The following is a 12,249-nucleotide window of genomic DNA, read 5'->3' on the forward strand; positions in this document are numbered from 1 at the left end:
TGCGCTTCGCGTCAGGTCCTGGCGTGACTCATGACTGCGCTTTGATGCGCACGAGCGTGTGTGCATGTACAGAAGGGCAAGCGAAAAGCGAGCGCGCCTCGCCGGCTTTTTTGACAGCCGGCAAAGGGCTATACACACCTCATTTGCATTCGTCCTTGCACGAGCGCGACCGCCGTACACGTCGACAGGCGCGATGGCGGAGCGCTACTTTGACGCGGTATGTACGCACTGGCTGCAGTTTTCAATCCAGAATCCACGCGAAAAAATTGCAAAGGCAAAGAAAAATGGCGAATTTCAAGTGCATTGTCATTTGCGAGCGTCCGCAAAGTAGTGACTTACAGCCCCGGTAACAGCTGTCAAGAGCGCGGAAAGAAGGCGCTGCGATGCGCATGGAGTTCCCTATACTAAAATTACTGGTGAGAACTCCGGCTCCGGTGGACGGTTCTGGTTCCCGGTTAGTACCCGGATTTGCCGGATCTGTGTGCCTGGTGGTTCCAGACGGTCTTGTGGCTTCGCTCACAGTGCTTCATACGCCGTTATTGGCCCTCATTTTGAAGCGATTCAATCTTTCTCAACGCAATGGGCAATGCGTACGACTGTGTGCACCTGCATAGCCACTGCGACTTGTGGCCTTTATAACGAAATCCTGTGTTGGAAAGATATCAGTCTGCAAAGCCGTGAAGCCGTTTGAAGCCATGAGTTTACGGCCGAATTCTAATTCGTGTACTAATTCGTGTACTAATCCACGTACTAATCCGTGTACTAATACACGTACTAATCCGTGTAGTAATTCGTGTACTAATCCGTGTACTAATCCGTGTGCTAATACACGTACTAATCCGTGTAGTAATTCGTGTACCAATTCGTGTACTAATCCGTGTGCTAATCTGCGTACTAATCCGCGAACTAATCCGCAGCGCCACAACGGCGGCGCTGCGATCGATCATAGCATACTAGAAGCACTCCCGTATTGCGATATGCCTTTTTTTTTTCTTTTTTGCAAGAGATAAACGAGCAACGCTTTCGTCATATATCACGAAAGTGTTCCTGTATTGCGTACGAAATACATCGTACATGGCTTAACTATGGCTACGTCGCGACCGATACTTTTGAGCCAGCGAATAAGGAGAATATACCACAACCGCTCATTGGAAAAGAAGTTAAGCGCGCCCTCGTTAAGCGTCGAATTACCAGGTGTCGCCACCGCAACTGACGCTCGCATCTACGAAGCTTCAAGCTTCGGGCTTGCCTTGCGTTGCGTGGCCGTTGCTGTTACGTCTACGTTTCTCATTTGAGACACCCGTCTTGCTGTGTGTAATAAGCGAAGCGACTTTATAGCGACTCCTCTGTTTCTTTGCTACGAAGGACAATTAACCGTTGCACTGTGTTAGATCGCATACGGGAAACGGTTCAATTACAGTCGCATAATAGTTTGCGCGCCGAAGAAGATAAAACCAACGAAAACCTTACATGTACTGCGCTTTCCGTGTTCCTGTTTTCTTCGGTGCTTGCGTCTACGATTTCGTCACAAGCTTGCACAGCTTCGCAGACAACGCTAGGCTTTGGCTACAATAGCACTATATTTTCTCCTAAAGAATGCATCAGTGATCTTGTCTGGCTATGCCAACAAGCGCTGCTCAGTACTACGATGCGAAAAACTACAAGACAGCGCTCTCTTAAAATAGTACCCGCCAGTAATAATGTGCTCTACGTGGAAAGTGCAGTACCGTATACTTCTGAGTACCGGAGACTTCCTTAGAAGCGTGATTTCTTAAAGGAGAACACTTGTCCTCTTGAGCCCCGCTTACAGCGTTCCACTCTAAAAAAATACGAGAGAGAGAGAGAAAGAGAGAGAGAGAGAGAGCAATACATAGTTTTCTTGCGCAATGTTTTTTACGGGCAACACAACGGCTAAGGAGGGACGACACAATCAGTCCCATGAAGGCGCAATCTAAAATGCAAAGTAAAAAGAATGTGCAAACGAGTTAACGAGACAGAAATGGAGGCAAGCCAAAGTGCCTGTAAAACAAAACTCATGCACAAGCTTATATATATATATATATATATATATATATATATATATATATATATATATATATATATATATATATATATATATATATATATACACGCACGTAATATATATCAAAACAAAAAAGAGACGTCCGTAAGTGTTCCTTCGATTCTGCTTAGAGACACCGAGATTGCTTTCGTAATGAGGTGCACTTGCGACCCGTAGAAAACATCCGCATCGTCGGCCAACAGATGTCGCGCTCCTTTAATTGACCCTCCCCCCCCCCTCCCCAGCACAGGGTAGCCAGCCGGTACTTACGCTGGCTAGCCTCCCTGTCTTTCCCTCTCTCTCTCTCTCTCTCTCTCTCACACACACACACACACACACACACACACATATCAACGAAGGTTTCAATGTTTTGTTTACTGTTCACGTAACTCCCTTCTTTAGTTACACTTTAGTTACACATGTCGGTATACTTCTGAGCTGACAAACTTGTGCACGCGGTGAGTTCCTGCCTACCTTCGCGCTTTCTTTTTTTTTTTTGAAGCGGCCCTTCTTGAGGCTACCACGAATCCGTCCCTGAGGTCACTTGTCAAAAATGTTACGGGGGGGATGATGGCAACAAACTTCGCGGGTTGCTCTCTGCCACCTATACATGTAAAGTGGAGCGTAGGCGAAAGAGTTGAGAGGGAAAGGTCGCTCGGCGTAGGAGAAAACAGTTGGCGGGCGCCCCGACGCCGTCGTCACAGCCACGTTCCACCCGCAAACAAACGCCGCTTTCAAGGCAAAACACGCGCCACGCTCGCGGTGAGGCTGGGTGCCTCGCGCGTGCGTCATCATGCTTCACCTACGACCCCGTGTAGAGGAAGCCGGGCAAAAAAAAAGTGATCCAGTTTACGCAGACGCAGGCGCGTATAACTTGACTGACGTCGCATGCTTATCGACTTTATAAGGTCGTATGGGAACTGTTTTCTTTTTTTCAAGATGCTTTGCCAATCAGCGCGAGCCAAATTTGATTAGTGAGTGAATCATCCGTAGTATAATTCACGGCACGGAGTGTCTGAGAAAAATTTACGATAGGCAGCTGCGGTCGCCAGTGTCCGCACGAGAGCTGAAACTATGGTGGGGGAGCCAGCGTAGTAGTGATAGCAATGTCACATCGGTTTACGTAAAGTTCGACATTCGGGCTTCAGACGACTTTGAAGCTTTCGTAAACTGATCCTGAGCGAATTGTTGCGTCATAAGCGCAAACAATACGCAATCATCCATGTGCACAAAAGACTTCTTGCTTTCATTAAATTACAGAAATATAATTTCTCGAAGATTTAGAAAGATAAAGCGTAATAAATAATGCCGCAAGAATGTGTGAATCCACAAGCATGAAAATTAGATATTTTTAATGGGTTTAGTTGCGTTTTTTTTTTTTACAAGGGTGACTCGGGTTCAGAATGAGAGCATCAGTCTCAACGACTGTTGAGAAGCTTCACCAACCCTACAGAGCTAACAATGTCCGCATTCAGCAGTGTATATACAATGTGACACTGCACACTCAAGCGACAGAACATGGCATATATTGCCAGATTCGTAAAGCTGACATTAAATAACTTGCATAACTCAGCCGTGATAAGTGTAATAACCAACTACAACGATAAGCACAGGAAATATCAAACTGCATAGCGCAGTTATGCAGACGTAAATCAATGTAATATATACCCAATATTCTCTGATAGCAGAACGACTTCAGCGCCACAGGTCCCTCTAGTAATCTTTGCTGGAAATTTGGTCATCCACGGGAGCATCAACCACCGCAGATGAAGAGCCAAGCTATTCTCCTGCACGAACTTGCAGCGCGTTGCACGTAAACTTTCATTAAAATTGTGACAGAGGTCAACACCTCCATCAACATCAGATCAGGGGCTGTGAGCCACGCAAGCTGTACCAAAAAAAAAGCATTTTCAAACAGTCATTTTAGTCTGTACCTCAACAGAATGAGAAAGAATAGCTTGCCTTGATTCGTGTTGGTATATTTGTAATACTACAGTGGGTCCTTCCGCTAAAGTCAATTCACAGACAGTTCAGACCTACCCCATACTGGGTCACACCGTGCTTTCTATGTGTGGCAAAAGTAGCGCTTCCCTGTCCGTCTCGCATTTCTAGTCGCTTTATTACGGTATAATACGAGTGAAGTGAACTCAATTTGCCATCACACCCTTCTAGACATTACCATTAATTTATTGTGCGATCGGTGCATTCTGGAGCTACCCATGCCACGCATTTCTGAGACCTTGCGTGTCTGGAGTTTTGACGCAAGGCAACCGCCCGAGCGAGTCGGCAACCTGGCATGGCTAACAAAAACAGGAAAGGGTGGCAGCAAAGCGGCATGTAAAATGTGGAACTTTCGTCAAACATTACTGTAGCGCGTTGAACGTCAACCATCAAAACCCCATTTTAAAATGTCGTCCTTCGTCCACGTAAATGAGGTAGCACACCCTCGCTCTGAGTCCCTCCTTTTTTCCGACCCAAATACATTAATGAGCAGCACTGGAAGCGAAGCTAATGTACGTCCGATGTTCGACCAGCGTGTTTCTAATGTAGACCTAATTTAGCCAACACTGGCCCTCCTTCCTGAGTTTCCAGGACTGCTACTGTAACTACTTCGATGCTTGTTACTTCACAGAATCACGACACAAAGTCCTAATTGAAATAAGATAAGATGGGTCAAAGGAATAAAGACGATTGAATTGATGAATATAGTCGGCGAAGGGATACGTCCTCAACCTGAAGCCTTTAACTAACGTTTCGACAAGGATACATGTTGTTGCCCGACGAATGCGTGTTGGCTCCAGGCAGAGGAAGCTTCATTTGCTGGCAGCCCACTGTTGATTGCGCGCGCGTAGAAAGCCCGCGGCTTTCTCCTTCCTCGCCAACCTTTACAACACAGCCCCCGCCCCTCCACGCTTGGCCGACCCCGACTGGCGGACGGGATAAACGAATGCGTCCGTGTCACGCAAACCCCGTCCGTGTATAAGGGCGAGGGAGTGCGAAACAAGAAAGCGCATCCTCTGGTGCGTAAACAGGCACCTGCGTCGTCTCCCAAGTTCTGTGCACCAGCGCGAGACCCTGGAAGCGCGGAACCACCAGTGAGCTTTAATTTAGTGGTCGAGTGTGGGCGAACAAGGCAAGCCTCAACCTGGAGCCAACGTTTCGACAATTGTACTCGTGTTCGTCATGGAACCGCGACGAAGACGAGTTAGGTGATCGGCGATTTGTTTTAGGGATTTAGCGTTTTAGTGACAAGTTTTAGTAAAGAGAGTCTTAGTGATCAACAGCGGCGGAACAAAGTAAGCCTTAGGACGAAGTCAACGTTTCGACAAGGGAATTGTCTACGTCAGGTCTCCCCGACGAAGACAAGTTCTAGTGAATTGTGACTAACTTTAACGTTTTAGTGACAAGTTTTAGTGAAGAGAGTTTTTTTTTTTGTAATAAACAGTGACCCAAGAAGGTAGGCCTCAATTTCGAAGCAACGTTCCCACAAGAGGACTCGTCTCTGTCAGGGAACCCTGGCAAACCCTTTGTCCTTACTTTGCCCAAAAGCCTATTCTGGGCTGTTCACTATCCCTGACGATTGTTCAACTAACGTATCATTCCTTTTTGTGTTCTACTTGTTGTGTTGGCGTTTTTATTGCTTTGGCGCTGTGCCTTTCTGTTCCTTGTTGCTACTGGGATTGCCTTCTCACTCAAGAGATGCTTCCAGAAGAACCAAACAATCTACACACTTTCAGAGCACACAGAATAGGCAATGAACTAAGCAGAATGGCCGGGGAAAGTGCAAATGATGTGCTGAATCCATTGTAGTTGCAGGATGTTTGTCTCAAGTATCCATCGTATTCCAAATCGCTGTCTTCTTTAGAGAGTTTTAGTAATCTAGACCATCATTCCGTAGGCAAGAACATCTTGCTACAAGCGTGAAGCATGTTCAAGGCCGAGCATTACCGTATTACCATCATGGGATGACACGGAATCGCGGAAGCGCTGAAACTATTATTTTTTAAATGCTCACATGCCTTTCGATGACTACGGCACATGTCTCCATTATAATATTTTCATCGGTTTGTGCGGTTCCTCGCTATCTGTGCTTAACCCGCCACGTTGTTGTTTTTTTCTTCGCGGCACAGCGTGGACGAAGCTAAGGGTATCAGAAGACCTGATAGCTTGAGGCGAACGGCATAACGCAAAGGACAGACAAATGGACACCGCACACTCATAATTATTATTTCGCATCCGTTACCAGGCGGCACACTATGATGGTCAAGCGAAAGTATGATGAAACTAGTGGAACTAGCAGCCTGCGGAAGCGTAAGTTAACGCGCATAAGTGTTCAGATTGTCCTGCCCACATCCAGGCACCTCGGAGTACTTCTGTCGTATGCGTAATATTTTCTTCTTCATTCTTCTATATAAGGAGCCTCGCCTTAAGGTATAATGCTCGTTGTTTAATATATGAGTGCTGTAAAACCCGCGCTGTCTGTGAATTCAAGCCGTGTTTTGCAGTATCTGTTGTCTTGTACTCAGCGATTATAGCTGGGTACATAGCAGAAGGCGATCATCTACTGCAGCCACAATGTAGGGACACTTCGGGGCACCTTGCAATGGACACAAAGCCTTCAACTGCCCCGAAACCCAGTGGCGTGACCGCAGACCGATGGACAACGGAGATAAGGGGAATGCCACAGCACTGTGGCAAATCTAACAAATTTACTGTTACAGATCTGTAACAGCTTTGCTAACAGTTGCTGCGCTTCTAGTTGTCAAATAACTCAATATCGCCCTACGATCAACCAGCCTCCTCGTTTATTCCCATAGTACAATGGCCCCAGTAAGGCGTTGTTCCTGGCACCAGCAGCCCTAATTTTACTTCGACTGCGAAGCTTTATTCTGAGGAAAGCCGTACGAGTTTCTACTCTCTAGCGTACAGGATAGCTTCCCTTTCTCCTGAACTTCCCCCACTTTGCCTAATTCCCAACGAGTGAATTGCAATATTCTTGTTGCAGAATAACATTTCATATTAGAATCCACACAGCATGAATAATTGTCGCTTAACAACGAATTCGGTGTTCCTTCTCACACATATATCTCACGACTGAACATTGCACGATTACACACGCAGACAATGAAAAAAAAACTAATGTTCAAAATTCGATGTATAGCTTATTCTGCAAACAGAGTTTATCAAAATACTGTTTAAGTGTTCCTTGTACATTCAACGTGTCCTACGCGTGGGAACGCGGGAAGATAAGAATGGCAAGGCGACGAAACATGGTTCAGTGGTAGTCAGTGGTCAGTGGTAGTTACGTAAAACTTTATTGCTATCTCTACGGCCGAACGTAAGAACAAAAAAAAACGACTGTTCACGAAACGCTGCGCGGAACTAATCTGGCTGCTCGACGAGTAAAAGTGTACAAGGCACCGGTATGGGCCAAAGCACGGTGACGTGTGTGCAGAAAACGGTGGTGCAGTGGCGGAGGCGGCGGGTGCCGGCAGGTGTGTGCCCAGCGGACCGTTACTCACCCCTGAATTCTCGCAGTGAGTCAGACGACGGCGTGGAGGCCCTCCTGTCCCGCAGTATGCGCACAGAACCGTCGTTCGGGTCGATGGACAACTGTAGACACCTGCACGAGGGAAGGGATTGGATTGGAATGGATTGGCCTCATTTGTTGGCATAACACTACGCGTACAGTACATCGAGAAACACGTTGGCCTCATGATCAGGGACGGATCCACACCAGCCGCAAGGAGGGGATGGGCAGACATCCCCCCCGCTCTAGATCTTCAGGTGTACATGCTACGTCTAAATGACTGTGTAATGTGTAATGCGATGCCACTATGAGGATCTGTCCGCCTTGCCTTTGATTACACTGCCGCCGAGATCGATCTGCTATTCTGAGAGTTTTAACCTTTCCTGATCCGAATTTCGTATTGGAATGGATTGGCCTCGTTTGTTGGCATAACACTACGCGTACGGTATATCGTAAAACACATGACTTCATGATCAGGGACGGATCCAAAGCAGCCTCAGGAAGGGAAGGGGCAGACATTCCCCCTCCCCCCACCTCTGGATCCCCCAGTGTCCATGCTGCGTCTGAATGACTGTGTAATATGTAATGCGATGTCATTATGAGGATCTGTTCGCCTTGCCTTTGAATACACTGCCGCCGAGATCGATCAGCTCTTCAGAGCGTTTTAACCCTCTCTGATCCGAATTTCGTATTTCAAGAACCAAATTTGTATTCTGTGCAACTAAGTCGGGAGGAAAACAAAAATAAATATAAAATATTCTTGATTCAGTCTTTCGTGCTTATGGAGCTTCAAACTTCTAATTTTCAATAACACGTACACGAAGAATGGGTCCCAGGTATGCAAAGTTTGTTCTCGCGTCGTGCCTAGGACGTCTGACACACCTTGGGTGGCTGGCGCCAAAGGTGCCGCTCAGACGTCTAACCTCAGCACGCTGCAGCTCTTCGAAGTTCTCTAAATTTCAGGGGGATCTAATGAGCTGCAGCATTAAGTATACATAATTTATGTAGTTGGAGTTGCTGGTCGCTTTGATGTGGCGCATTCATTTTGGTTTTGTCTTTTTTCTCCGTGTTGGACATATTCCATGTAAAGCGTTGTGATTCTTGCAGGAATCACCGCACCAGAAAAGGTTACAACCCTCGCGAAGACGCATACCGTGCGATAGTATCAGGATCAGCCCACCCACATGCCTTTGATTAGGCAGCCTGCGAGATCGGACCCGCTTATTTTGCGTCCACGCCGACAGCGAAGAATAGCGAGCGTCCTTTATAATGCTCTATGACATTAAACACCCCGTATGTCTCGTAAACCCCATGTTCAGCAACCTGATATGTCCAAGGTCGGGAATGGACCGCTTATACTGACCACAACAGCCTTATCTAATAATACGGTGTGGCCACTCACTGAAGACGTGCTACTGGGGCCTTCGTCAGACTGTCAATCCAGTTTCGAAGCAGCTCGTGCGTCATACATTCCTGCACTGCATGGGGCTTTACTCGCGGCTCTCAGAGGTCCAGCTTTCCCGTCTTCATTCCATATTGCCACCACTCATAACCCACTGCTTTCTCTCCCCCAGAAGCGTATACGAAGTAAGAGGAGCAAACACCATTGCCCTCTCTGCCATTTTGTTAATAATGACAATCTCTCTCTCTCTCTCTCTCTCTCTCTCTCTCTATATATATATATATATATATATATATATATATATATATATATATATATATATATATATATATATGTATAATCGTTCGCATTATACTTTTGGAGTTCTGGAATTGTTGGATATATATATATATATATATATATATATATATATATATATATATATATATAATCGTTCGCATTATACTTTTGGAATTCTGGAATTGTTGGATAAAGGAAGTTACGGGTGAAGTGTGCTCTTTAACATTCAGTACACTGCTAAATTATGAGTTGACACTTGAATTTATAATAAAAACGAATAAAATTAGCAAAATAGAAAGTGATCTTTAAGACACTTTACTGCCGGCCTAACTCCACTTCCTTTTAAGGTCAATTATATCTTCAACTGCATATTAACACAGCTATATGCTACATTAGTATACGTATCAGGAACGCGAGAAAGCGCGTTTCGGGGGAAGGGCAAAGAGATGGAGAAAGTTGAGATATAGCATAACCCGGATATCGTTTGGCCACAGGATAAGGCTGTGTCCAGCGTGTTCTACAAGGAGTGTTAACTCCACAGCACGCTTACACGCGGGACCAAATGGCACTTGTTCACTCACAAGCAATCGCGCCATGTACGTAGGCACTCAAGGAAGTCCCTGTTTAAAGTCGACAGCCGGAACATGACACCACCCGTCCGCTTGCTCTCTTCTTTTTTTTTCCTTTTTTGCGAGCCTTACAATGCAGCGCGATTAGGAATACAAGCTGAATCAACGCGGTAAACGTGGTAAGAGAAGGGTTTTCACCGTGAATTGCGGCAACTGCTATGAACGTTTCGCCACACTGCATGCAATTAGCGAAACTTTCCAGTTTCAGTAACATCTCGCGCACGCGTCGTCTGCTATAGTGCTCCTTTGCAGGACGTGACGACACGCCGCACGTCGTCCACTTCAACGTCGTATGCAAAGTTACTCGAAGAACGTGCATATAGGAAAATCTGAGAGCTGTTCGTTCACACTGGTTGCGAAAGTCAGATCACCTGTAGCAACCGGCCTTTTGAACGAGCAGTCGCAACGATCCACTCTGTGAATCACATGTATACTGCGTCACAGCATACATCCTCTGTCACGGTCGACGCACCAGATTGTAAAGAACGATCTGAATAGATGTCAGTTGTCCGGAAGGGATATCGTGGACATCATCAAATTGAGCCATGCCAAATCCCAGAGTGCGCTGCGTTCGCGTTTTCAGCCAATCAGAGAGACTGTAATCGACCGGTGAGCCAATCAGTGATTACAAGATGGCGAATCTGACAATATGCAGGAATTTGTCAGTGTACAACTCCGGATTCTGTGCTGAATTGTTCATTGGTTGATTGCACTGCTGCTGAATCAAATGAAGATATCGTCAACAATTATCGTCTGCCGCTGCACAGCATTAGGTTGCTAGATTTTTTTAGAAAATAATTACATGAAGTAAGGCAATTACATCGGCAACGCAGTCCTTTGTGCAATCTAGTCGAACACGACAAACATGGACAGTGCAGGCGCATTCCTGTGCTTCCCTTCGTGCCAATAGTTTGCGCCAAACTATATGTTAGCCATTAAATAAGCCGACTTGTCTACCAAAAAAGTAATCAAGGCAATCGCAGCACACACTTGTTGACCTTAATAGGTAATGTGCGTGTGCTTTCAGTCGAATCACATTAAGCCGTCCAACTTCACCAGACAGTGTTCAAAGCACTCAGCGTGTATTTCTGACTCAAGAGCTCGTTTACACGCATAAGCTGACTTCATCTAGCCGTCCATCAAAAAGCAACCACGTCACGTATTCGTACCTAAAGCGGTATCTCTATATGGAGTTGACAACCGGAATATATTACATCGTGCGTCATGTACTCACGTCGTCTGCTTTACGTCGACTGCTTACACTCCCGCGAGTCACTACAACGCGGGGAGTGAATCCGAAGCTGAATCAACGTGGTAACGTAACCACATTTACTCCTTAAACTAGCAGGGAGTTCGCTTCGCGATGCTGCGTACAGTCAATTGCGGGCAAGTGTCACGATACGCCTTGCATCTTTTGCAACGTAGAACGTTCTTTCAGGCACTTGCCGTCTGCAACTTCTTGTGCAGCAGAGCAGACGACGAACACGCGAAGCTAACATCGTTCACTAACTGACTCTATAAGCACCTGCATGTGTGTGGAAAAACCATAGTGCTCTCTCAGACACACAAGTTGCAAAAAACCCACGTATACCTTGTGTTTAAAAAAAGGCGATTCCCTTATTGGCAGACAGTTCCCAGAGCTGCGAATAGTTTGCGACACCTGCGATGGACAGATAACCTGACAGGCGCATTTCGATTGCATCATTCACGCCGCAGAGAAAAAACGCTAGTTTGTTTCGCTCTCAGGGCGCGCGCATCCAGCGTGACTGTGTAGTCCAACGAAGAAAATAACCTCAAATGCCTATAAACTGTGTAACAAATAGGAGATTAATGAAGCGAAGGCGAAAAAGAAAGAAGTTGTCAAAAACACTGACGCCTGATCAAAACTCCACGTAACTAAAAGGAAGGCCCTTAGTCAACAGCGCCCGACTACATGTATAGCCATCGCTCCACGTTAAAGGCGAGGTAACTAACCGTGGATGTTACATTTGCGAAAGCGTTTTCCGCAGTCGTCGGAATGAATGCTAGCGCTTCACCCCATCTGCGTTTGCGACGAGGCCATCCATCATCTTTTTATGACATTATTCACAATTTAATGCTATGAGAAGATCAGTCTTCACTGCGTTAGAAAGATTAGATGACCGGTCGCTGTCTGAAAAATGAAACGCAGTAGCATACGCGAGGCGCTTCAGGTCTCTCTCTCTCTCTCTCTCTCTATATATATATATATATATATATATATATATATATATATAGTGTGTGTGTGTGTTTCTCTATCTCTCTCCCTCTATCTGTTACTCTCTATACGTGTGTTTCGATGTATCTTTTTCTCTGTGTTTCTATCTGT

General features: G+C 45.9%; 1 protein-coding gene across 1 annotated transcript in view; it reads right to left on the minus strand.

Moving 5' to 3' along the window:
- The window catches only part of LOC142589824 (mannan-binding lectin serine protease 1-like), a 58,770-nt gene that overhangs the window by 36,413 nt on the left and 10,108 nt on the right, over nucleotides 1–12,249 (minus strand). Inside the window, exon 2 of the mRNA XM_075701412.1 lies at nucleotides 7,585–7,685. Coding sequence (XP_075557527.1) covers nucleotides 7,585–7,685 — 101 coding nt within the window. The remainder of the gene's footprint in view (nucleotides 1–7,584; nucleotides 7,686–12,249) is intronic.

Source organism: Dermacentor variabilis, chromosome 8, assembly GCF_050947875.1.
Source record: "Dermacentor variabilis isolate Ectoservices chromosome 8, ASM5094787v1, whole genome shotgun sequence".
Classification (NCBI taxonomy): Eukaryota; Metazoa; Arthropoda; class Arachnida; order Ixodida; family Ixodidae; genus Dermacentor; species Dermacentor variabilis.